At 39.1% G+C, this 27,473-nt stretch overlaps 1 protein-coding gene across 2 annotated transcripts; it reads left to right on the top strand.

The window, feature by feature from the left end:
• ASMTL (acetylserotonin O-methyltransferase like) lies at nucleotides 1–26,139 on the top strand. Of its 2 annotated transcripts, none has more exons than XM_041468445.1 (13): nucleotides 1–150; nucleotides 1,136–1,267; nucleotides 2,992–3,039; nucleotides 3,670–3,734; nucleotides 4,722–4,783; nucleotides 6,836–6,944; nucleotides 10,728–11,154; nucleotides 14,133–14,295; nucleotides 16,030–16,214; nucleotides 17,969–18,098; nucleotides 19,190–19,333; nucleotides 19,842–19,964; nucleotides 22,099–23,130. In XM_041468445.1, exons 1-13 carry the CDS (start codon nucleotides 58–60, stop codon nucleotides 22,314–22,316), a joined length of 1,899 nt encoding a protein of 632 aa, XP_041324379.1. In that variant the 5' UTR covers nucleotides 1–57; the 3' UTR covers nucleotides 22,317–23,130. The 2 variants fall into 2 exon arrangements, with proteins under 2 accessions (XP_041324379.1, XP_041324381.1); XM_041468447.1 differs by lacking the exon at nucleotides 22,099–23,130 and adding an exon at nucleotides 25,228–26,139 and having other exon boundaries at nucleotides 2–150.
• Nucleotides 26,140–27,473: the final 1,334 nt, after the last annotated feature.

Here is a 27,473-nt window from a genome sequence, read left to right as displayed (position 1 = left end):
CCGCCTCCCCGCCCCCGACCAGCGCCGAGTAGAGGCTGAGGGCAGCCGGCCGCCGCCATGGTGTTGAACCCGGTGCTGGGGAAGCTGGTCAGCAAGCGGGTGGTGCTGGCCAGCGCCTCGCCGCGCCGGCGGGAGATCCTCACCAACGTGGTGAGTGCGGCCGGCGGCCGCTGGCCTCGCACGGGCCCGGGGCCGGGAGGCGGCGGCCGCAAGCGCCCGCCGGGCCTGCGGGGCCCGACGCCTCCCGGCCCGCCCGCTCCATGAGACCAGTGGGAGGGGAGCGGGGCAATAAAGGAGAGACGTCCTTTCTGAAATGCACTAGTGCAGAGCAAAGGAGGCCGTAAGCTGTCATTCAGACCGTTCAGCCCCTGCGGAGGAACGTGTCGGCCTCGCTGGGCGGGCTGCGGAGGCTTTTGAATAGCACTTGAGTATTACCTATTCGACTTGGTGTTACCATTCTTAATAATTCAACTGATATTTCTTCCACGTTAGTTCAAATTAACTTCAAAATACGAATGTGTGCAGAAGCACCGCGGTTCAGTCATGCACTAAGTTATCAGAAACATAGCATGCCTGCTGGGTGTAGTAAATGCACAAGTGTAAGCTGGAGGCAAAAGGTTGGAAGAATAGTTGGGCATTGTTTGACGAAACCAATCAGAAACTGAATGGTTTTGTTTTCTATTTATCATGTGTGTAAGGTGCAGTAAAGCTCCTGTAAGAATATGCACTGCTGTTGCATGAGTAAAGTGCTATGGATGGATTCAATAAAAAAAAATCCAGTAGTATAGTCTTGTGTTTATGAAGTGTGTAAGCTTATACTGTTAGTTATTATACGAAAAGAATAATGAAATTTTTGATGTGATTAGGTTCTAATAAATAAGGGCAAAATCAATTATACACATTAATTTCAAAGTTCTGATTATTTTGTTTTAGATTGCGTGTAAAGGATATTTATGCACTAAACACTGATAGAAGCACTGGGGTTTTTTTTCCGTGTGTTTGGGGGCGTGGGGGGGTGGGAGAGATGTGTTAACCTGTAAAAAGCAGATGTCAAATTTACTATTTGCTTAATATGCCTTGAGAGCAATGTTTAATAATGGAGTCAGATTGACTGCATCACTTTCCTGTGTTACAGGGCCTGCGGTTTGAGGTGGTTCCATCCTGGTTTAAGGAGACACTAGAAAAGTCATCTTTTACAGCCCCTTATGAGTATGCTGTGGAAACAGCAAAACAGAAAGCTCTTGAAGTAGCAAACAGAATGCATGTAGTAAGTTACTAGCTATTACAGCATTGAGTTTTTTGTCTTTAGGTGGTGCATGTTACTGTGATTTAATTTGTTTGCACTGCTTAAGTAATCCCTGAATCTTTTTTTCTCCACTGAAGGCTAATGGATGTTTTCCTGTCATTTGTGAAGATGGTGTCTTGAAATTGCCTAATCAAAAGTCTCCTCCCTGCAGTTCAGGCTTTCCACAAACTGAAGTGGCCTGCATCTTTTGTCAGCATCATACCTACTCTTGTGCAGGATATATATTCCACAGTTTCTTTCAACAGTCAGGTGTATGGCTAACTTCATTCCACATATTTGTTGATTGTGGAGACAGACTCCACAGAAAAACACTGATTCCAGTGCTTTGCTGTAGCTTTCACTGAAGGAGTGACAAGAATAGCTCAGAAATTGTGTGTACTGGAGGAAAGCAGAAAAAAAAATTACTTTTTTTTTGCCTAGAATGTTTTAAAACAGAATTTGTCTATCTAATTTTAAGAAGGGAGAAGTTGATATTATTTCAGATTCTGTTACACAAGGCATCCATTTTGTATCCTAAATTTTATCAAAACTAGTGATGCAACTTACATTCTCAGTGGTGTTTGACTTATGCCCTTGGCTGTGATCACTGCTTGAACACATAAGGCTCTTTGCTACCAGAACCTCTTTAAAAATTGAGTGAATTAAATCTCACAAAATGAACCATAATATTTCCTTAATAATATAGCTCTGAAAGAGAGGGGTGTTTGCTGATCCTATTCTAGCAGCAGAAAAGGCATGTTGAAAACTTTAAATTAACAGTGTTGCCAGATGTCACCATTCTTCAAAGCAAATATTGCATGATCTCCAGTGTAAATCGTTACCCAGTTTTCTGTCAACTACCTTCCAGACAATGGTACAACATAGGAGAATGGATTTTAAACCTAACCTCACTAAATTACTTTGGGCTTTCATTGCAAAACACTGTGCTGGTGATAATGCTAGTTCAGTGGATTTCAAAATGCTTCTTCATACAGGAGTTAGTAGAACTAATTCTAGACATCATTAAACAATTTTGAGCACAGCAAGTCTTTGTCTAGAATTGCCTCCCTATAAATGTTTTATTATAATAGTCACCCTTACAGACAGGTTTTATGTCATGCTGTGATAAGTAACAGTGGTATACCTTAAAATATGCAGGTAAATCAAAACTTAACTGTAAGGACAGATACTGTTTAAAGTCAAGAAAGGTTTACAAGGAATTTTTATATATCACTACCTCTCATATTTTAAAAAAATAGATTGTGTTCCCTTTTAAGAGAAAAACATGAAGTGTAGCTAAAAAAAAAGGGATTTATTTTTCAGTAAAGCTTTGCTTGGAGAAATGGTCCTCAAGGGATGTATTCTCTGGCTTCCAAGTACTAGGGACTTCCTTTAAAGGAATTGCTTGCCACCTTGAAGACCAGATTGACTTTTGAGAATGCACTTTATTTCCTGGATGCATTTATTTATCAGTAATGTATTTGGGCAAATTTGTGGCTTGAGAATGGTGTGTTCAAGCCTCAATTTTATGTTGGTATAAATGTTTACTCTTTTGCGAACAGTGCAAAAGGGGAAATACTGTTTTGTTTTCAGGCCAGTGTAGAGCCCTCCTTCTAAACCAGTAAACTACTATTTTCTCACCTTATGTCTTAAAAGATTTTGTTCTCTTTGCATCTTCTGACAAATGCCTTCTTTTGCTTTTGCAGAAGCATATGAGAACACCTGATATTGTCATAGGAGCAGACACTATTGTGGTAAGAAGCCTTTCGTGATTTAGCATTATTTTAATTTAAGACAAGTGTAGAAAATATTTGTAGCTTTAGGTTAAAGTTTGAAAACTGCCTTCACTGTGAAGTTATACCTGCATTATGATACATTTTTTTTTCGGTTTGTTGATGTGGCTTTTAGGGGGTTTTTTCCCAACAAGGTAATTTTTGAAATCTTGAGAGCTAGAAGCCCTGGTTTTGGGGACACTTAATACTGCCATTTAATAAATATTGCCTTGGATCTTCTAATATGTAATGGAAATTCTGTTCTCAGGTGATTTGTCTGTTGAGAAGTCCAGATCATGTGAACAGTTCTGTGTTGCGCCTTGTAGGAGGAGGTCACTTTGTACCTGACATCTTCACAGAGACAGTGAACTGTTAAGGACAGAAAAAGTTGAATTATCCTTTTGTTTGGGAGGTGCAGCCATTGGAGGGTAGAGTGGCACTCCTGTGCTTGACATTAAATTACCTGTTCTACCAAAGTATCTGTACTTCTTGCTCCACTCAATAGACTCAAGTCTGAAGCCCTGGCTGAAATCATGATATGAACATAATTTCTGACCTCAATTTTTGAGAAATGAGAAAAAGCAGCATACTCACTCTGTTTTTCTGTTTTAGTCTGTAGATGAGCAGATCCTGGAGAAACCAGCTGATAAGCAAGATGCCTACAGGATGCTATCAAGGTCTGTAGTTTCAAGTAAGATACAAAATTTGAAGATGCAATTTCTCCATCACTTAGATTCTCAAAAGGGTTCCACAGAAGGCATACATGCAAATTTTTGGGGGTTTTGTTTTGTTTGTTATAAGTTTAGTAGGTTAATCTCTTAATTAGGGATATGAAAAGCGCTTAAATATTTAACTTTTTAGAACTCCAGGAAAAAGGGCAGACAAGATGATGCATCTTTGCATATATCCAAGGTGTCAAATGAAAATTTTCATGCACTGTTTCACCTTACAATTTTGTGTGGAATCTTGTCGGGGACAGAGCATGAGATGCTTCTGATCTCATTCAGAAATATCCTGGGTAATCTTTATGAGATTATTCCTTAAATAGTCTCTTCAAAGATTCACAATCCCTTGATATTACACATCTGTTGCTTACACAGCAGATAAATAAAGTCCTCAGAGCTAATTGGCCACAGCGTGGCAGTCTGGAGCCGCTGCAAGAGAGAGCCACGGGTAAGGGAATCTGGGCTCTTCCTCTGCTCTCTGGCTTGCCATGGGATCTCTGGGAGCCAGTCTGGATGAAATGAGAACATATGCTTTAGTCCCCTATTACATGTTTAGTCTGAGTTACATCACCTAGCTATTTATTGCCAGCTTTCAGTGAAGATGGCCCTAACAGTAGGATTTATGCCAGCTGGCCTTTTCTAATGCATTTGGAATAGTCACTTTTTTGATGTACAGTGAATGAGCTGATACCATGGACTCTCTTATACAAGTGGTATTTTGGAGACTTGAAATTACTTTTGGTAGTGTTTTTTATGTGGTTATTTTTTTGTTTGTTTTGCCAACATCTTTTCAGTGATACTGAAATAAAATTTGTTTAGGATGCGTGTGCGATCCATTGAGTGATACATTAATGTAATGGTCTGCTTCTCAGGCTGTAGCAATTTATTAATGTGGAACATTTCATAATTGTTGCTTAATTGACATTTTTTGCCTGACAGGTTAAATGGGAAAGAGCACAGTGTTTTCACAGGGGTGGCTATTATACACTGCCGCAGTAAAGGTACGCATCATCTTATTACAACTCAATATTTGTTTTAAAAATTACTCTCATGGTAACTTGTACAAGTAAAGAAACAGGATGAAAATGTTTCATGTACAGTCTGAATTGGTTTTCTACTCAAGAACTACCTTATCAAAATATAAATTAAAGACTCCCCACAAAAGCCAACCTTCTTCCTGTATTCAGTTTTCACACAGAAAGGAAAGCAACAAGACACAATAGAGTTCAGAAATACTGTCTCAAAGTTATGAGACTAATTGAAAGGCCAGTGTAAGTTGTGGAATATTCTAAATTAAATTCAAGTAAGGTACTACAGACTGTGAGACTGAGCTGAATGTGATCCATATCAACTTCAGTCTGTGTTGTGCTTACACCAGTTGAGGATTAATGCCTCAGACTGTTAAGAAGCTGTAGGGAGCAATACACCAATGTTCTTTATCACATCATTTGTAGAGAAAGTGAGTTGTTTTTGTGGAAACTGTACCATTAATAAAATTTGAGGAGTGCTTGAAGGGCATTTTTTGATAATTGTGCCAGTAGTCTTTTAGTAGAGCTTTTGCAGACGTTTCAATGGGCATAATCTTTCTGTACACAAATTAACAGTTTTTAATCTTTTCTGGAATGATTGCTCTTAACTCTTGTGAAATAGAATTAAATTTAGTGATGCAGTACTGCTAATATGCTAGTACAGTAGAGGGAGAGCTGCTGCAAAAGAAATAAAACATGTTACCACGGGGTTCCTGTGAGCATCTGAGCAATGTAAATAACACCTTTAACTGTTTACTCTAGGAAGAAAATTAAGTGCACCCAACTGTAGTAGTGATACTATAACAGCACATCTCATTCGAAGTGTACAAACTTGAACTGCATCACAGTCGGATGAATAACAATATAGCTTTAGTCTGCAGATTCCCCAAGAGATGCAACCAATAGAACAGTTTTGTAGAATTACTATAAACTGTATTTACAGTTTATAGTAATTCTACAAAATTAATATATGGAGAGAATGTTTTGGCAAGACTACAGCTTGCAATAAATTCCTACATATGCTTTTTGGAAGGTGATGTTTACTATGCTAGTTTATAATTACAATGTGTTTATAAACTTGTTAAAGATGAAGTTTTTATTTTGAGCTGACTAGAATTTGTTATCAATACTGAAAGACCTGGTAATGTCTTCATATGCACAAATGTTATTTTGTTTGGGCTTCACACTATCACCATTAGAAATTGCTTAGCATTCTTCCTTTGGAATGTGCTGTAGCTATTTCTTACTCCTCCTCAAGCATTTCCACTACTACAGAACTGTGGTAATAGGAGATGCTTGATGTTCATAGAAAAGAGTAGAGAGAGCTAATAATCTGCAATGTGCACACCCTTTTCTGCAAGGCTGTTACTTTTTGAACATGTTTCGGAAAAGCCTCTGTCTGCGGTGACAACAGGGTCACAGTGTACCACGTGCAGCAGGGTCCATACCCAGGTCTGCAGTACGTTATTGCACCTTCCCTCATCCACTTCCAGCTACAGAAGTCTGAAATAATATTGTCATCGCTTCAGAGGTGATAGGAAGATGACGGTGATGGTTCTTGATGGGACTGCTGGATACCCAAGTCTGAAGTGCAGGTGCAGCTGCACATACCCACTTTTATGGCAGCTACATGTTGAACTCTGATATGTTGTTAAGAGTTCTTTGACCACACTCATAAAGTTGGAAGGGTGGCTGTAGCCTGCTTTGTGCTCAGTGCTGGATGTGTGTGCCAGCATCCATAAATAGCTTTGTGTAAGCACTGTTAATTTAAGAGTATATTCCACACAGGAAGAGTAGTCTTTTATTCCTGAGACAGGACTGCAGAGGTTTAAAATGCAAACTCATACTGTTTTGGGAAAGTTGAGTCCACTGTCCCTGAAGAACATTATTAGTCATTTCATACATCTGTGCAATATATTTAATTTTTCTCAAGCAAAATTGTCAAATGATTAAGAAACACAGCCTAGATGTTACGCTCTCTAAACTACAATTCCTGTTTCTAATAAAACCTTTTTCTTTCTGTAGACAGTCAGCTAGAGATGGAAATTACCGATTTCTATGAAGAGACTAAAGTAAAATTTTCTGAGCTGTCTGAAGAGCTCTTATGGGAGTACATTCACAGTGGGGAGCCAATGTAAGTAAGACCCTGATGCCACCACACAACACTTGAGACTAGGACTTAGGGTACGTTATTAAGACAGTGTAAAACATTGTCTTGTGTTCTGTGAAATTTTGTTCTGTTTATGAGAAATGATAGTATGGGTGATGCAAGGGCACTATTCTTTTGTTCTTGTGTAAAGCTGTCATTTCTCCAGTGAAAGTGAACTACCTTTTTAGAACCCTAACTAATTTGAAAAGTGAAGACTTGAAATACGCTGGATTAGGAAAAGCACTTGTGCAATATACAATTATCTTTCTGTTAGCAGAGGCATTCAGGGATCAGGATGCCCAAGAAAATGCATAGTTCATTACAAACAGGTGAAAAGAGTTAGTGTTGGATAATCAGGGCATCATGGAACTGCATTGGGAGAAAGCTAGAACTTGGTGTATTTAGTTTATCAAATGCACTGCTCTAATGCAAGGAACACCAGCTTAATTCTTACTTATCCTGGGAAAAGTGAAAACACAGTTTGTGCGTGTTGCTGTGTCAAAATTGTCCTTCAGTTTGTGTTTCTGCTACACTGGTAATACTGTTAGTGATCTACATAGGCAACATCTGCAAAAACAATATACCAGCCAACAGTTCCATGGAAGAAATAGGATGAGAACAGAAGGCTTGATTACTACTTCTAAGGTGAAGTTCACTAGATTGCTAAAAAAAAAAGGAAAAAAAAAAAAAAGAGTACTTATTTGGCGACAACAAGGGAAAGGAGTTTGTCTTCCCTTTGTGTTAGCTGGACCTGCCGGAAGGCATAGTTAGCCCTATGGACTGCATATCAGGTGATCTGATGTGAACTTTTGTCCCTGTAGCTTCAATTCTGACCATGTAAGAAATTGTGGTGGTTTTTAAACTCATTTGTGCTATAAAACAATAAAGCCACGTTTTACTGGGGAGAAGAAACCAGTGTAGACTTCGGATATACTTCAATGCTTATGTGTAAATGAGGCATACTCTGTGAACATGTGAGGTTCACAGCTTATTGAATAGACTGATTTTAAATTGGATTATATGGAGAGAATGTTTTGGCAAGACTACAGCTTGCAATAAATTCCTACATATGCTTTTTGGAAGATGATGTTTACTATGCTAGTTGGTGTGATGTTTAGATTTAGTGGGCCATAAAGTTGCAGTTTGAAGGAGAAATGACCATGGATTTTTAGGAAGAATGTGAGGTTGAAAATTATTTTGGAATATTCTGAATATTTCCTCTGGAAGCAAATAGCTTTAGCAGTACTTTGCTGCACCAAAACAGCTCGTAAGCAGTGCTGGGTTGTTCTGTTCATCCTCCTAAAAAAAGGTGTGTAACATCAAGGGTTTCTCAGGGACCAAAGGTTCAGAGAATGTATTTTATTACTCTGAGGCAGAAGCTAATTGATCTTTGTTTATATAACCCTGTTTATATATCTTCCTATTACGTGTATATAATAGGAAGCACTTGTTCTGACTTTGTAAAGGAACTACTAAACACAGTGTCCTGTAAGTTTTGCAAAATTCAGTAAGGAGAAGTATCTCACAGCACTTTTTTTCTGGTTATTTTTGTTCCCTCCTCCGTGTGCACTCATACAGGTTACACAATTCTATGCATACAGGTTTTTCTAAACAAAAAGTGACCATTCCTTGTTTTTTTAAAAAAATTCCATGGCAAAATATTTTTCTGAAATAATACAAGACTTAATAATCACATGGAAAAAAATAAAAGAAAAATTACTGGTTCTGTTGAGTATTAAATTGAGTTCTTTTTCTAGCAAGAGGAAAATTGTATATATATTTAAGTCGATCACTGCTGACAGAGAGTAATACGAGAAATACATAGCTGACATGAAGTATGGGTAAGGAAGGAGCAGAAATTGTTGTCTCAAGGTAGTCTGTGATGAGGCTATAAAAACCCTCAAATTTTGGCTTCAGAAAGATGCTTTGCTTTTCGGTTTATTCCTGTTCCTCTTCCTAACCAAGGATTTTCTCCTTGCCGGTACTGCTTCTTTCCTTTTTTTTCCTCTGTGTCTGTAGAAAGAAGGCTGTGCCACAGTAATCCTAACTGTTTTGGGCTTGTATAATGAGTAGACTTTGACCCAGCTTTTTATTTTGTAATCTTTCCCTTATGAACAACTTTATCTGTCTCTGCTTACAACTGCTGGCCTGAAAATCCTGTGTGGTTTTAGTAGCTGTCCTCTGATGGCAGTGAAACCAAAGGACTCTACTGCAGTCTGGGAAGGAGGTGATGACACCTTCCAGCTCTACAGCTGGAAGCTGTACAGTTTCACACTTTACTGTGAAGGAATAAAATGAAGAATATAAATGTTCTCTTCAGGATCCAATCCCAGAACATGAAGTGTTGTAGAAAAATAAATATGTAGCCATTTCTATTAATGTTCTTGCTGGGAGTGTGACACTGCTGCTTTTGATGGTTATAATGTTTTTTGCCTACCTGTAAGCATATACCAAAATAACTATAGCTTCATTGAAAAATGTGAAGACATTTTAGTCATTATAATATTCCTAATTTAGTTTATGTAAATCATAAGAATGTTATAAAAGAAGAAATAATTTAAACAATGACAAAGTCATAAGGTAGTGCTTACAATGCAAGATTAAAGGAAAATTCCTATTCCACAATTTATAGCAATTCAGAAAATCCTACTTGCTGTATACTGATTCCTCTGTTTGTTTTAGCATGCTATTAGAAAGATAATCCAGAGGTAAGTACTAAAAATAAAGAGCTATTTCTGATCAAATATTAGATGAAAACATTAGCAGTAATTTTTTTGTGTAGTAACATTCTTTCTCAAGCAGTTTGTGTAATTCCATACTACCTTAAGTTAATAGATCTGAGACTGACTGACCTTTGGTTTCTAAGCTTGCTGACGTAGGCTTTCAGATTGTGCTGTTATGTAGGAAACATACTTTTAACTGCCTTGTTCCTTGTATGAGAGCAGTAAAATTGTTGGGTCTGCTGCAGCTTATCTGACTTGTATATATTTCCATTCCAATCTGTGGAATTTGCATAATTACGCCTAAAGATAAATTAGATTTCCAAGCTTAGTTTCTGTGCATGTACATTCCTGTGCCAAATTACCAGTATTACCATGACATCTAAGAGCACAGTCTTGTGAACCACAACTCTATTCTGTCTCAGATGGTTGCACCAAGAGATGGATGGATAGGGCTAAATAGAGTAGTGGATCTTAGCTGAATAGGTTGCTCTTCTCCAAGAAAGTCCTGTCTTCCCAATTCTTGTTTCAGATATTCCTGTGACTGAGATCTGCAATCTACGCAATCTGCAATCTCTGACTTTAGAACTCAGTTGTTTGAGTTCTAAAAGGTCATCTTTGTTGAGCTCCTTTGGGACCTAACATTCCTGAAGGTTTTTCAGACTCTTGTGGAATTGGGTGAGGGTCAGTATGCATCAGTGGCAATGTTGCTCTTGGTAACACTGTTACCTTTTTGGTAGCCACAACTTGGTAACCTATGACAACACACTCTGCAGTCACCTGCTGCTTAGGTGACTGCTGCACTTGCACTGTCTGAAGCATCAAGACTTTTGGCTCCTCACCCTTAGTAGAAATACTGATCCTTATATTTATCTTGTAATTTACAAATTGAAGCATTGAGCCTACCTAATAGATTTAATCTGCCTGTAACTTAGGTACACCAGTCTTTATTCCAGCCTCTGCAGTACTGGTGTATCATTAGTATTCTGTGATATCTCTACTCTTAACCTTAATGAGATCTATGCTGGTTTTGCTTTCTCTTCCTCAGGGACAAGGCTGGTGGATATGGTATCCAAGCCCTTGGTGGAATGTTAGTTGAGTATGTCCATGGAGACTTCTTGAATGTGGTGGGATTTCCTCTGAATCACTTCTGCAAAAAGCTAGCAGAATTGTACTATCCCCCCTCTAAACATAACATACAGCATAAAAAGTATGACTCTATCCCTTCTGTGGACACTTTTGAGAACCTAAGTGATGGAGAAAGTGAATCTTCAAATTTCACAGAGCACAAAGTTTCTAGTAAGTTGGACCACAGTGGGATGCATTCCTCAGGACCTGCTTACACTTCTGAAAAGACTTCTGCTGTCAGAACTGGTTTTACAGTACCTTTGGAAAATCAGAATGGAGTGTCACAGAGCGCATCAAAGCTTCCATCCAAAATTCTAGAGCTGATGGATGGTTTTAGAGCTTCAAAGGTAAGGGAAAAAATAAAACTACTCATTACATTGTTGTCTGATACATTTGTTTCACTACACTTCACTATGTAACAGGCATTGTGAAATACTTCAGCTGGGGAAAGAATGTATTACTAATTAGTAAAAAAGGACCACAGATGTTCTGGAGAATCTTAAGATAGCTGAAACTTTTCGTGCAGTGCAAATATTGCTGGGTTTGTCTTTTTGTATTTATTCTTATGTGTTCTATGAAATTTCAGTTACCTATTGGATAATTTTATCCCTTGAGTTGAGAGGGAAAAGAAGTTTCAGATTTTTCTTTTTTTTTTTACTGATCAGAAGAACACAACCAAGCTGGAATTATATACTCTTCAAAAAAAACCCATTTAATGTGGTTAACTCACCTGACTTAAAACTGTGACAAGAATTGTATGTATTATATTTCCTTTGTAACTTTTAATGCTTTGCATTAGAATTCCGTGGAAGATCTTAATTTTTTATTGCCTCTTCAGAATATTATTTTTTAATAACCTGTTTCAAGTTCTGGATGTGTTTAACTGATAATATCCATGCTGTATCTGATGGAGGCATATACTCACAACAGCTCACAAACAAGGTCACATGCTCTGTGTTTCAGCCAGTTGTGATGAGAAATGCATAGCTGGACATTTTAATTACTCGCAGATTTTCTACATGGTTCCAGTGTCGCAAAGACAATAGTGAAGAAGAGAAAGAAGAAGTGAACAGTGATCATTGTAATAGATCACTGGTCTCCAAGTTATTTGTGTTTTAGGAAGATATGGGGAAAAAAGTGCTAAAGTGGCAGTGAAATGCAAACTTGGATCAGCAGCTTAGAGGTGAATGGAGGGGGGCACGCCAGACAGTGAGCAATAGTTTTGCTGAAACAGTGGAGAGTTGTGCTCAGCTCTGAAGGAAGACTGTAGTGTGATCATGTGGTGTGGTTCTGTGGGTGTGCTGCTTTGTAGGCATACAAAGCTGTCCTGAGAGGTTTGGAATAAAGTGGCTTTGAGGGTGCTGCATTTGTGAACTTCTTGTGTACCTATAGGGAGTGACATATTTGAATGGGTGAGATGATGCTTAGCATTTCTTCAATTTAAGTAAAAATAAATATGGAGAATCATCAGCATGTGGCTGTACATTACCTACACTGTTTACAGTGATGTGATGCTGAATAGTTTTGTGCAGTGAAAGACAGTGGAGGCTGGAAACAAAAGGAACAACTTTCTCACTACTCTAGTGTAAAGCCATAGTATGAAATACTGAATCACGTGTTGAGCTAGTGGGATTTTTTTCCCCACTAAATGGATCTTTGTAAAATTAATGACCAGTAGTGATATATCGCGATCTGATAAAACTCATCATGTTTCCATTTGCAGAATAGGTATAAGTACACAAAAGCATTTATTTCCACAAAAACTCAAGTTTTTTCATTTTGATTCTTGGGTGTCACTCAAGAACTTTATAAAGCAGAGTAAAATCTCATGCAGGTGAAGGTATTGCTGCCTATTTTCCTCTGAACCGCTCTGTTGCAGAACAGGAGGAGATCAGGGTTAAGTACTTACAAGTTGAAAAACTTTGAAGTTTATTGTGTTCCAAATATACATAGTCTGATCTGTACTTAGATATTTTACATTTTTCTTTAATTCCTTTTTTTTTTTTTTTTGGAACTGAGAATTACTGAATGGGTTGGTCAGCCAAGTTTTCTGCCTTATCTTCTCACCTTCTTTTTCCTGTTCTAATAGTTTCCAGTTGGTATCAGTCCAAAGACTGGGCAGGTCTCGGAAGCCATCTGGTTGTAAACTGGGTGTAATTGGCTCAGTGTTGTGAAAGCCTGAATTATAATAAATCCCAGCTATATGTAATTGGCTCAGTATTGTGAAAGCCTGAATTATAATAAATCCCAGCTATATGTTCTTACTAGAATAACAAAGATGTTACAAAATAGAATAAAAATATGCGAAGATGGTAGAATATAAATACATGCAGTAGCAGACCTACCTCTCAAAATTAATCTCTTTTTCTCCCTTTGATTTCTATTAAGCAGAATGTCAAGGCCCTTCTTTTCTTGATTACCTTGAGATTTAAATTTCGTTATAGTTGCTTGCAGTTGTAAATAAGTGGATTCTGTAATTGCTGCACTTGACTCTGCTGTCATGATCTCCATAAGTTCCTTGGTTTTAGGTGTTTTACCTGCTTCAGAATACAGAAACTATAGAATTGCAAATTAATTTTGAATGGAAAGGTATATATTACCATACCTCATTAACTTTACTCTCTAGTTTGTTTAGCATGTCTTTAAAAAAGTTCAGCTAAGGTTTTCAATTTAAGGCAGCCATTGCCCATGGGCTTTTTTCACCATCAAGCACTAGCTGTTCTGTTGTCCCCATTCCATGTGTACACATCCTGTTAAGGGGTGCCTGTAGTACAGTTGTCCTATGAAGTTTTACTCTTCTTGTTCTTAATATTTTTGGGTTTTTCCTTAATTTTAATAAAATAAAGACTTGCATTTTAGCAGTTGAAGCTGTTACACTATCTTAGTGGAGAGTTTTGAGTTCCTTATGCTTTGGGTATATCAAATTTAATTTTTAATAATTAGTTAATAGTAATTTCTTTATCAAATGTTGGTATTGGTTCATATGCTTAAGAATGTTCCATTATGTCAAATAGCCATGTAGATGGGCAAGTGCTAAATACCTCAATAAGGAAGCGGGTCTTCATACAAAATTTGTAGGCTGCATTCCAGAATACTGTGAGTTCCCTCCTCTCCCAAACACTGTTGTTAAAGGTTCTGTTACTTGGCCAAGATACTGAAACCCTCTGAGAAGGAAGGGAGCAGTTTTTAGGAGGTTTGTTAAATTGTGTTGTGGTAGTTTAACAGTAGTTGTATAGAATAATTCTAGGCAAACAATACCATTCTTCTGTTTTCTGATTGCAGTCTTTTAAACACAGCATGATAACAATTTCTTACCTACACATAGGCTCTGTTTGTAGCCTCTAAGCTGAAGATATTTGATCATCTGAAAGATAAAGGTCCAGTGAAGGCTGTGGATATTGCAAATGATGTTGGAGCCTCTGTATGTGGAACTGAAAGACTCCTTGATGCATGTGCTTCTCTTGGATTACTGGAGAAAACACCACAAGGTGATTAATTTACCCTCCCTGCAACTGTATATGGTACTAAAAGACAGGTAGGACTGGAAGAGATGCTTTTAAGGTCACAGGTTCTGACTTGATATTGTGGGTAACTTGTATTTGGGGCAGAGGGGAATGGATTCCTTTGCTTTCATTATTAGTAGCTGGAATTGTTTCATGTGGGGGAAGGCTTTATGGAATGAACACATTCAAGTCTCCTTTATGGAAACCTTAGATTGTTTTTGCTCTCTGGACATAATAATGACCAAATTTCTAAGAAAAGGTTGCATGGACATTCCCAGGGAATAGTCTGATAGCTCAGTCACCTGTACTTGAGTCACAACAACCCCATGCAGCACTACAGGCTGGGGGGAAGGTGGCTGGAAAGCTGCCCAGTGGAAAGGGACCTGGTGGTGTTCAAGAGCAGCTGAAGATGAGCCACTGTGTGCCCAGGTGGCCAATGAGCATCCTGGCCAATATCAGCAGTAGTGTGGCCAGCAGGACCAGGGCAGTGACTGTGCCCCTGTGCTCAGCACTGGTGAGGCCACAGCTTGAATCCTGTGTTCAGTTTTGAGCCCCTCATGACAAGAAAGACACTGAGGTGCTGCAGCATGTCCAGAGAAGGCTAATGGAGCTGATGAAAGGTCTGCAGCATAAGTCTGGTGAGGAGTGGCTGAGGAAGCTGGGGGTGTTAAACCTGAAGCAAAGGAGAGTCAGAAGAGACCTTATTGTTCTCCACAATTATGTGTGAGGACTTAGCCAGGTGGGAGATGGTCTCTTTTTAAAAGTAACTAACAGCAGGAAACTGCCTCAAGGTATGCCAGGGGAGATTTAGATTGAATATTAGGAAAAATTTCTTCCCTGAAAGGATGGCCAAGCATTGGAACAGGCTGTCCAGGGAAGTGGCTGTCTCACCATCCCTGGAGGTATTTAAAAGGTGTGTAGATGTGGTACTTGGGAACCTGGTTAAGTGGTGGACTTAGTGCTGGGCTAAAGGTTGTACTTGATAACCTTAGAAGGCTTTTCCATTGAAGTGATCTAAATCTATCTAAAGTGATTGTCAAAATTCCATTTCCTGCTGCAGCAGTGCCAACAGTTTTCAGCAGAGGATCAAGCTTTTAATAGGGAAAGTTCTGCAATCTGTCCGTCTTTATGGACAACTTAAATTTTAGTGCTCCTAACTGGAGCCGTCCATGAATGTGTATGTAAATGAGGGAGTCAATATTAGGACTAACTTTTTCAATCAACACTATGTAGTTCTCAGTTTCCATGTGTATAATTTACATAGTAAGACTTGAAATGATTAGGTGTGAAGAAAAGAAAATAAAGGAGTCTTTTTAACTCTCGTTAGAGGAAAAGACAAAGACATAAATACAAAATGGAGAAAGCTTGAATTCAGGGAAGAAGCAGCCATAGTCTAAACAAAAGTACAGTCAATAATGAGGAATTTCTAATACTGTCCCTTGAATATTAGGTATCTAACTGAGGTACTCTGGTTTAAAAAAAAATAAAAATCAGTGTGTATCTATATCTTCCAGCATCTAAAGTCTTTTTTTGAAGCTAAGTACTTGCTCCTTTAAGAATGACAAGACTTCCAGAATTACTTTTTGTGCAAAATTGTTTGTAATAGATCATAAGATCAGGATTTACTAGTTTTTATGCAGTGAAACATGCCTTCATATTTTCAACAACAGTTGCAAAGTACTGAAACAAAACTGGTTAAAACTGTGTTCATCCCGTAAGGTTACAGTAATACAGACTCAGCAAATACCTACCTGACCTCAGATGGCAAATACTCACTTCATGGCTACATTATCCATTCTAATGACCACCTTTGGCCTCTCTTCACAAACTTGGAGTCTGCTGTCAAAGAAGGGAGCAGGCAGAATCATCGAGCCTTTGGAAAGAAAGCAGATGATCTATTTAAGGTAATATAAACTCTTACTAGAATCAAAACCAGCTGTGAGGAGCCCAGAACTGATCTAGGGACAAATGGAGACAGAGCTGTCTGAAGAAAGTTTTGTCAGCCTCAGAAATGGTAGAAACACAATGCAATTCACTAGTCCCAGGTTTCTGTTCCCTTCAACTTTAGGCTGTGAAGTAGTGGAGCGATCACAGAATATATTGGGAAATTTGAGTGCTGACAAAAGTTCTCCAGATGAAGTGTTGCCCATCCCAGTGGCACACTCTCAGAACAATCTCTGTGCCTGCTTAATTTACATTTGTCCCTTTTATAACGCTAGATAATACCTTACCACACATGCACTCCTTCCATATTGGATGCCAGTCAGTTCATAGTGATGTGCGTCCAGTTTAGGCTGTGCTGTGTGGTCAAAGCTGGTTTGTGTTGATGCAGTGGAGAAGGGATCTAATCTCCTTTATGAAGTTTTGTATAAGCTTCAAGCTGGTATCTATTACTGATAAAATTGTCATCCTTCTACCATCTGTTTCAATCTGTGGTATTCCTTTCCTAATGCTATCCCAAGTCAATGTGATCAGACTGGAGAATCACTTGGGGGTGTAACTAGCCTAACTTCTCAATTACCCATCTGGTGAAGCAGGTTGAGAGGCATAAATATTTGTGCCTGTGTAAGCAGAGAGCTGGTAGTGTGAGCAGGAGAATGTCTTTGACAGCACTGCTGGCTTAAACTGTACTTCAGACTACCTCCTGAGGTCCTTAATTCGTATTAAACTTCAAGATGGTGATGAAGGCAGTCTCCTGAAGGAGATGTCTACATCCCTCATGTATAGTCAATGGAACAAAATAAGGACTTCTGGAGACTTAAAAGCTCTGCTAGCTTCATTTTAGTACTTAAATAACTGGAGAGCAAAAACTCCATTGGAAATAATTCAAAGTGCCTTTAAAGGGAGTTAAGATACTTTGCTTTAGGATAGCTGTTGCAGTAGATGTCTACATTTATATACAATTAAGTGGTTTAATTAACCACTGGAGCTCATCCTTTGTTAAACATCTGGCTTATTAACTTTGCTTGGGTGATGCTTGTGTCCAGTTTGGACCTGGGCTCCATATGTGTACTGGATGATGTGCTTGAGGAGAATCTGTGGGCTGCCTATGGCACTATGCACACCACAGCCTGGAGATACTTCCACTTCGTGGTTGTTGCAAAGCCAGCCATAACTGGTGAAATCTGTATAAAGGTGAAAGGTAAAGGGATTTGTGTGTATGTGTCCTTGAAAAGGTAAAGGCATAACATTCTGCTACTGAATGCTTGCTTGTTCCCTAATCAAAAAAAAACAGAACGATCTTTAATGTTTCTGATTTATGGTATGGTCCAATTAGCTAGTTATTTTTCTGTCATGGGAAAATAAATGTTTGCGTGAAATAAAAGCAATTTGTGAGGATATCAAGAAGGAGCACTAGAATTTTTCTTTCATTCTCCTAAATCTGTCCTTTCAAGATGTCTATGTGATCAGAATTCTTGAGGGGATGCAAAAATCTGCTTATCACTGTGGCAAAGGATTTGGATGAACAAATAGTCAGTGGCACTTTTAATGGACCTTTTCATTTTGGGAGTTATGATGTTCACCCTGTTCACCTACTGCCTTGGTTTGACAGTGCCAAGGCAGTTGCCTTGTACGTACAACGAACTGCCTTGGTTGTACGTACTTTTAATTAACTATGAAAATAAACTTTAATTACACTGCTTTTCCCCCTTTTTAGGACTATTATCACAGCCAGGAGGCCAAGCAACGTTTTATGGCTGCCATGCACAGCATTGCTCACCTGACAGCAAGAGATGTGGCTACAGCGTTTGATCTTTCACAGTTTAAATCTGCTTGTGATTTAGGAGGTATTGCTTGTAATTGAACTTGCATACAAATTTAAGAGAAAAGCTTGATTTCAGTTCCACATTTTATTACTTAAAAGACATTTTTACTAGAACTGCAGTAATATTATTTACTGTTGTTTTTCTGATATTGCAATGTCAGGATAAAAGAACAGTGCAGCTAATTGAAAGCAGAGTTACCTAAATGGTATTAGAATAGCTTAAAGATAAGTGAATGGTTGTCTCAATCAGTTACACAATTCAAGGCTGAAAATAAGATAGTGGCTCAGGTGATACAGCATTGGGCAGGGAGTGCCATTTTCAGCAGTGTTGCTGCTCTCCTTAGGCACATCCAAGATCTTCAGAAGTAATGCAAGTAGTGAATCACCACTACTGGGGTGTCAAACACTGCACTGCTAATACAAGAGTTCTGATTCTTTTCTAATGGGTTTGTTTTGTGTATTGTTGTAGTTATTAATAGCAAATATGTCCATCAAAATGTTGAAGACCAATGATATACCTGAAGAAACTCTGCTTTTTAGCATTCTTTTTTTTAAAGGAAATTCTGTGTTTAGAGCTGCAGAGAGAAAGTGTTATTATATAGGGAAAGATCCACTGAAGGAAGAATACTTTATTTAGTGCCTGAGGAGGTGGACAGCGTCTCGGAGGAATTAACCCAATACTAGTACAACCATTGCCACTTGTGCAGAGACTCCAGAACTTGATAATCTTTACTATGCTGGGGAGTGTTTGTCAAATTTGGTGTATCGGTGCTTTGTATATGCTAAACAGTTAGAGGTGTTCTTCTTCAACAAATAGAAGTATTTGCTTTTTCATTTACATTTTGATACTCCCCAGAAAAACCCTGAGGTACTGATATCAAAGGTCACATTTGCAGTTCTGTGTCAGTAAGGAGTCATGCCTGCATTCCATAAGCTTTAAAACCTTGCTCTATCAACCAGGAAATCTTGTTGCCTGTGTTCATTGTTGAGCTGTCTACCTCTGGTTCTGATTGGATGTCTCTATTTCACAGTGTTACATACAGCCTTGTCTTTAAAAGTGCCTGCAAAGTCTGGGAGAAAATACTTGAATTGATTCCTTTAAACTCTTAACAGGTTGCACTGGAGCTCTGGCTCATGAATTAGTACAAGTATACCCAAATCTCAAGGTCACAGTATTTGACCTTCCAGAAGTCATTGCGAACACCTCTTACTTTCAGCCTTCAGGACAGCACACTGCTCCAGTGACATTTGTGTCAGGTAAATGTAGCACATGATGATTCTTCTGGTTTCTGTTATCCTTGAGCACAAACAGGCTCTTTTGCTGCTGCTCTAACCCCAAACATAGTTTAGTACAAGGCAATTATAGGTTCACCCATGCTAAATGGGGACATAATATTTTTCAAGACTGTGGGGATAAAAAATGGTTGGAGAATGTGACTAAATAGGTATTAATTAGTCATTTTTTTGAATACCACTGGAAGCAGAGGCTGCATGTGCTTGTCTGAGGTATTTTATTTCTAGACAAGATCAAAATGGTGACTACAAAGAACTTTGTCTCCTTCCTTGCTTTATGTTTGCTCTCCATTTTTTTGTTAGACAATTCTTGCCTATGATCTGCTCTTTAACTACACTTTCTTTATCTGCAAATCAGGGCATACCTGTACCTGTTCATTCTTGTTACTTTTGTACTCTGCTGAAGTGCCTTGTTTTTGCAGTAAGTACTCTGTGGTTTCTCTAGGAATGTACTAACTCTGTTTTCCAACAGGTGACTTCTTCAAGGATAATCTTCCAGAAGCAGATCTTTACATCCTTTCACGTGTTCTTCATGACTGGCCTGATGAAAAGATACATGTGCTGTTAAGTAAGATATCAGCTGTTTGCAGACCAGGTATGTTTTTTTTCATCTTGTGAACTTAAAGGTGCATGTTAATGTACCTTTAATAAGCACTGACTAATGCTTTTCTAGAATGAACTTACTATATTTTTTGTTCAGTCATAGTAGCCTTTCCTTGAATGTGTGGGCTTGCATTATAATAATACCTACTAAGAAAAAGAAGGAAACAAAACTGCAAATAAAACTATATATAATAAGCTTTTACTATAGTTCCAGGCTTCACATACAGTTGTATCATATCCACAGTCTCTGTCATGTCCAGGCTTTCTTACTAAGCCCTGTATCGTCAATTAAGGAAGCATGTGCTTATTTCTATACATAAAATTCGCCTAACTAAAGTTCCTTTGGGTAAATCAAGAAGCAGCAGTTTGTTTTGCTGTTGTTTTGCTATCTCAGTAGTGTCCAGAATATGGTAAACTGGCTAAAGTTCAGTACTACTTTATGCACACATACCCTAAGAAATATGCAGCATCTTTGACTTTCTACTACATTTGAATCATAGAATCATCAGATTCTCTCAAGTTGGAAGTGACCCATAAGGCCATCAAATTGAACTCCTTGCTTCTCGAAGGCTTAACTAAAACTAGTTCATATGACTAAGAATGTCATCCAGATGGTCCTTGAACTCCAGCAGGTTTGGTGCTGTGACCACTTCCCTGGGGAGCCTGTTCCAATGCCTACCACCCTCTGGGTGAAAAATCTTTTCCAAATGTCCAGTCTGAACTTTCCCAGATGCTTCATTCAATTTCTTTGTGTCCTGTCACTGGTGCACCAGAGAGAGGAGAGCAGCACCCTCCCCTCTACTGCTCCCTTTGAGGAAGTTGTACATGGTGATGAAGTCACACCTCAGCCTTCTGTTCTCCAGTCTGAACAGATCAGGGGACCTCAGCTGCACCTCATGAATCTTGGCCATGGCCCTTCACCATCTTGGTCACATACACTGAGGCACCCAAAATTACACACCAAATCAAACAATATGCTGGGTTGAAAGGGACCCATCAGGATCTCAAGTCTAACTTCTAGCCCTATGCAGGATTACCCAAGGGTCACACCATGTGCCTGAGAACATTGTTCAAACACCCCTTGAACTCAAGACAGTCTTGGTGCTGTGATCACTTCCCTGGGGAGCCTGTCCAAGTGCCCAGCCATCCTCTGGGTGAAAAGCCTTTTCCTGATACCCAAATTAAACCTCCCCTGACCCAGCTTCATGCTGTTTCCTTGAGTCATGTCACTGATCACAAGAGTGAAAAGATCAGTACTTGCCCTCCATTATCCCTCGTGAGGATGTTGAGGACCACAAAGAGGTCTTCCATCAGTCTCCTCCAGGCTGAACAAAGCAAGTGACCTCAGCTTCTCCTTATAAGGCTTTCCCTTTAGACCCTTCTCCATCTTTGTGCCCTCCTTTGAATGGTTTCTAATAGTCTGATTTTTTTTTTTTAATATTATGCTGCCCAAAACTGGACACAATACTCAAGGCAAGGCTGTAGCAGCACAGAGTAGAGTGAGACAGTCACCTGTTTAGTGATCACCTGACTAAATCACAGAATTTACTGATCCTGTGCTTGGATGCACCGCAGAACATGGTTGTCCCTTTAGACTGCCAAGGCACACTGCTGACTCGTATTCAGGCAGTATTAAAGATCAAAGAAGACAAAAAGCAGAAAAGCCTGACCACTAAGATCATCTGATGCCTTAATGCAAGTGTAGGTCTGACATTTGTTTCAGAGGAGAGGATGCAAAATAAGACCTAGGCCATAAACTATAATCCTGATTATAAATTATGAAAGAAAATTTTGGGTGACTGTCTTAATCTTATGCAAAGTTTGGGTTATGACAGATGCTTACAGGAGTTGTTCGGTTCAAATGAAAGCAAGGCGGAGTTTAAGAGCATAGGCAGGAAGTGATCTGAACTTCTGCAGACAGTGCTCTAAACTCTCCCTTCTTTTTAACAATTAAATGGTTGCTTCCAGGAAGAGAGGACTGAAAATAAACTTCTTTTACTGATTTCCACTAAGACCATTTAAAAAATCAACCTGAGGGGATTCTGTAATTGTCTCTGAAAAAGCACTTTAAAGTTGAAGCTAAAAATACTTACACAGAACCACTTTTGGTTGTTTTGGAAATGCAGGAAGTGCCTTGCTAGTGGCAGAAACTGTGCTTGATGAACAGAAGACGCACCCTTCTGTAGCTGTGCTACAATCCCTCAGTATGACTGAAGGCAAGCAGAGAAGCAGCTCAGAATATAAACAGCTATTGGAGAAATACGGATTCACAGATGTACAAATTAAGATCACAGGAAACTTATTAGATGCTGTTCTGTGCTTCAAGAAGAATCTGTCACTGTAGTGGGCCCAGAAGCAATCTGGGATGCTGAATTTTCACCCCTTGTGCAATATACCCATCATCAACCAGCTCGTATTGGCAGTTGAGGATCATTCTGGCCCTCTGTCTGAAGCATAGTTGTTGCAGGCCTTGGATACAAGTTGGAGTGCAGCTTCTGCCAGAGTGAATTCTGTGCATTTTAAAAAGCATCTGGGGCAGGCTGACATTCCTGCATGTGAAATACCTTAATGTCCAATTCTTCTGCATACTGTATTAAACTTAGACTGGCATAGCTGTGTATAGCACATCAGGTTAAAAATGCAAGTACTGCTTGTACTGAGCTACATTAATACCTTAGTTTTCTTGGACCATAAAACTAAAGAGAATTCTTCCTCTGTAGTGTGTTCAGTGGTTACTACTAATTTTTATCAGAAATTAAAAATTAATATTGTACCATCTGCCTGAATTTGGGGATGATAGTCCTCTTTTTCACTGCTGTGTGGGACTTTACTCCAAAACATCTCATATATAGTCTTTTAAAGCACTTCTTCTACAAGCAAAAGTGAAAACAGAACAAACCTCAAACATGTTCCTACAACAGCTGTAGTGTCACAGTGAAATTTCAGCAGCCTCTGGCCCTCAGCCACAGTATGTACCTGCACAGGCTGCAGTTGAGAGCTGTTCATATTGCTTACTGTCACTTCTGGGGTTTTCTGAATATGGTTGAATGGCCATATATGCTTTCTGTCTCATTAATTGAGATGAGTTTTAGGATTTATGTATAAAACCTTGTATGAAAATTAAAAAAATAAAAGTTTCTTCATGCTTCAGTCTTTAATTGGAAAAGTGCATGCTGTATCCAATCTCTTCAAGAAATTTTTCACTAATGTCACCTCTCCTAATGTTTATTTCTTTCCCGATATTTATTGATATTTATTGATATTTATTTTTTCTTTTTAAGGTGTAATGGAAGCCTCTCTGGAAATTAGAGTTACACTTCCAAACTAGCTTTCTTTCTACCAGTTGTGTGGTTTTTGCCTGTCACTTGTACAGCAGTAGTCCCAGTAAGCCAGTGTGCAAGAGGCTGTGCCAATACTGAATTGCCAACCTCAGCAAATTAGAGAGGGTTGATGAGGAAGGTTAAGAGTTGCATCTGCCCGGATGTTAGTTAATCAGGAGTTACTTTGCTCCTTGACCAATGGGTAAAGAAAAAGTGCCACAGTGGCTCAACTCATTAGGAGAAACAGGCTTCCTACAGAGCATTTCAGGTGTACAAAATCAGGGAAGTGTCAAACATTACCACACTGGGGTTTTTAATTCTTAGCAGAAGGTTTCTATTAATGGAATTTTGGCTGATCTCATCTGTACAGACATTTAAAATAGATGAGGCTGAATATTCAACAAATTAATAAATTTAAAATGTTTCTTTTCCACATTGACATGAAGCTTGCTCTTAGCTTAACAGCTTTGTATGTTGAGAGAGACTCACCCTGTCAATCAGATGTGTCTCATAGTTACTCATGAAGTTCATAATGCTGTTCCTTAAGCTGCTCTAAGCTGCTTGAGTCAGAAACAGACAAATCCTAAAGCTGGCACACCTGTAACTGTCACAGACTTTAAAACTGTGCCCCTAAGTACTGTGTCTCTGACTGTAAAATTTTAATAGAATGTGTTTGGCTACCACCCAGCCTTCATTTACTCTGTGATTAATGCACAACACTAAGCACTAGGCCCTTGGGCATGGTGTCTGTGGTCATACATCACAGCTTTGCGCTCTCAGGATAATTAAGTGTTGGAGCAGATGGTCCAGGGAGGTTGTGGAATCTCTGTCCTTGGAGGCTTCTATGTGTGAAGCCAGTCCTGAAAAAGCTGAGCTGATTGCAGAGCTGCCCTGCTCTGAGTGGGAGGCTGGACTAGAGATCTCCTGTGGTCTGTTTCAGGCTCAGGTGCTCTGCAATCATGTGATGCAGCCCAGTCACCTGAGGAATTATAAGCTCATCTTACTAATATACAAATTAAGTTTTTCACTTGCTCTGAATAACTTTTGCTGACTGGTAGAAGTAGTGGGTTTAATAGTCTAACACTGAAAAGATTCTAAGCAATATGCATAACTGAGGAAAATATTCCTGACATGAAGAATGAGGGGAATTAAGTTTTAAAACATTTTGATGATTATTGAATATCTGAGCTGTACAAGTTGGAATGGCTCTGAGAAGATTGTCTTAAAGGTCAGAAAGGTATGAATGTTATGCTGCACTTCATAATAAAATCACTCTGAACTGCTGCTATTTTGATCTGAGTTGGTGTCAGGCCAAAAGGCAAGTATGTATCGCAATGCTTTTGTCAGTAGCCCTCTCTTGGCTTCCCTTTCCTCTCACAGGTCTGAGTATGGAGAAGAAGACTGTAAATCAGATAATTTAAGTTCTGCTTTCATCCTTAGGTCAGTCCCACCACAGAGAATTCGGGTCCTACAGAAATAACATACAGAATGTATTGAACAGAAACAGAAATATTCTGTTTCTGAAGACTTCGCTGCTTCTGTAATGCTTGCCATCCACTCTTCTCTCTGTTTGGCATCATTTCAATATGAATGTGAAGCAGCAATATATCCCAAAGAGATGCAACTCTATTACTGTCTTACTGTTTTCTATAGTCCTCATGCCAAGTCTACAGAAGTCATCCCCTTTTCCCCTGAAAACGTGATTTGACTTGTGAGTGTTTGATCAGTCCATACTGGGAAAGGGAATTTCCTGCGGTTTGTGAGAGGAGTGGATTATTCATTTAATAGTGGATTAGTCATTTAATAGGAGAGCAAATCCATAAATGATAAAGGAAATCACCCAGGTCTTGTAGTTTGCACCCCTCTATATGGCAGCAGAAATTTTCTTGCCTGATAATGGATTAGAACTGTTGCATGTGTTTGTTTTTAAATTAGGCTGTGCAATTTTGCTGGCTGAAATGGTGTTGGATGATGAGAAGAAGAAGAGAAGCAAAGCTTTGCTGCAGTCTTTGAACATGCTTGTGCAGACAGAGGGAAAGGAGAGAAGTGGCTCTGAATATCAAGCTTTGCTGGAACAACATGGATTCACAAATGTCAAAATCAGAATAACAGGAAATTTGTTAGATGTCATTCTCTGTGTTAAGACCTAGAAAAAAATGCACTAAGCAGTAGTCTGGATGCCTTATACTTGTGTTTGATGTTTTGTAATTATCCAACTACATTCTCAACTTCCCATCAATACCATAAACAAGAAATGTAACAAGAAATGCCAGCGTTGTGGTATTGCTTTTAAAAAGGGAGAAAGATTAATTACATTTATTTTAGACTTCAATAGAATGATGCAGGAGGTTGTGTGGCTGCACAACACATGTGGGACATAAATGGTGTCATCAGCCCTTCACTGCTGAGAAATCACTTTCTTCATAGTTGGTGCAATTAGTAGAGTTTTTAGACCAGCACACATTGCTTTTCCCCTGTTCCAGGAGGTTAATGCTGGTATCATTTTAATGCTCCATCCATTTTAATATCATTTTATGTCACACCCTCTGCTGTAAATAAACACCCTCTAATCAAGTCTGGAAACTGCTACTGCAATGGTGTAAGATTGGAAACAAGAACTGGAGCAGCAGCTTCCTGAGAGAGTCAAGACAGACTGCTCTGCTTTGAGAGAGGCTTCCAAAAAAAAGGCAGTTATATAAAAGCACAAGTTTCCTCTGTGATTGTAATTTGATATTAAATGTGAGGGCACCGAGTTTGTTTCAAGAACATCATCCTACACCTTTTTAGCCCTACTTAATTTGTGAGCTGTTACAAAAGTAGATAGCAGAATATGAGATAAGGAGGGAAAAACAGGTGAAGAAACAGAAGAAAAAGCATGATGATGTATAAAAAGGATTTCCCCCAGTCATATGCAGGTGAGCTCCCAAGCTGAACAGAACATGACAACTACAGACTGAACAAGTTCCCCATTACAAGTTATGTGCCTTTTACCTTCATTTTTCACACTGATAATACTCGAGAGTCTTAGAATATGAAGTTCTTTTTAAATCAATATAAAAGTTTATGGTGAACAAAATACCAGACAAGGTATTGTGCTAAGAGAGTATTAACATTCAGTTATGAGCTTTTTTAAAAGGAAAAATTACCACACTGTGTGTGCCTCCCTGAATGAATGTACCACAGCATTGCATAAATTATGTTCAGAATATGATCTTCTAACACCCTCTGTGCATAACCCTCTGTGAGCACAGGAGTCACTTCAGTCAATCTATTGTGCTTCAGAAGAGCACACAGTTTACTTTTGATCTTCTGGTGTGCAAAAAGAAAGTATATGACATGTCTTGCGTGAGAACAGAGACAAAAACTATTCCTGGCACCTTTTCTTCTCACAACATGCCCTCTGGAGAGACATGCTCTCATTTTGAAATCCTGCAAAGTACATACATGTGTAAGCAGTGGTTACTGGCACCTCAGCTACTGCAACTTTGTGGTTCACCAGTCATCTGTTTAAAAGAAAGGTTTGGCCTTATTTACTTTGGTTGGAAACACCCATAAAAGTGAAAGCAGGTGATGTGAACTAATGTCCTCCAGCTAGAACAATTTCAACACATTTTAGAAAGAATAGGTATAATTTCAGACAGAAGTTTGAAAGGTTCAAAATATCAATTTCAGCATACAGTAAAATTAACAAAGTTACTGGTGGAAACCAGGCCTGTCTTGGTAGGGCCTGAGTCCCTGCCATGAGTGCTTGCTCTGACAGCCTGCAGAGGAGGTTTTCACAGCATCTAACTTCAGTGCCCATACAAGAAGCTGGAACCACCCTGTCCTATTGTCCCACAGGAAACTGCAGCTAAGACCTTTGGTATTCCATTGTTCTGGATCAGTTCAGTGACATACAGAAAAGCCCCATGATGTGACCCTTGGCACTGGCAGTGCTAAGGAGGAGGTGGGAACAGAACTTGGGAACAAGGATATGCCATGGATCAGCATTACCCAGAGGGTGGTGAGTGTGGAGCAAAACTGACAGTGCCTGGACAGTGCCTGAAATCTGCTCCCCTCCACCTCCACAGCTGCTGCTGCCCCACGGGGACCCCCTGCAGAAAGCTGTGCCTCCCTCCTAGACTGGCTTCCAGCAGTTGCTGCAGAAAGAGTCTCTCAGTTCACTTGCTTGTGCTGCTCAT

The sequence above is a fragment of the Pyrgilauda ruficollis genome, unplaced genomic scaffold, assembly GCF_017590135.1.
Source record: "Pyrgilauda ruficollis isolate IOZ18807 unplaced genomic scaffold, ASM1759013v1 scaffold22, whole genome shotgun sequence".
Lineage (NCBI taxonomy): Eukaryota > Metazoa > Chordata > Aves > Passeriformes > Passeridae > Pyrgilauda > Pyrgilauda ruficollis.
Note: the sequence above shows the minus strand (reverse complement) of the source record. Positions and strands in the feature narration are given on the sequence as shown.

Excerpts from the sequence above, each read along its gene's own strand:
- ASMTL (XM_041468445.1), top strand. The coding sequence starts at position 58 with ATGGTGTTGAACCCGGTGCTGGGGAAGCTGGTCAGCAAGCGGGTGGTG. Across the intron at positions 151-1,135 it reads GGGAGATCCTCACCAACGTG|GGCCTGCGGTTTGAGGTGGT; the intron begins GTGAGTGCGGCC and ends CCTGTGTTACAG. Across the intron at positions 18,099-19,189 it reads ATCTGCTTGTGATTTAGGAG|GTTGCACTGGAGCTCTGGCT; the intron begins GTATTGCTTGTA and ends AACTCTTAACAG.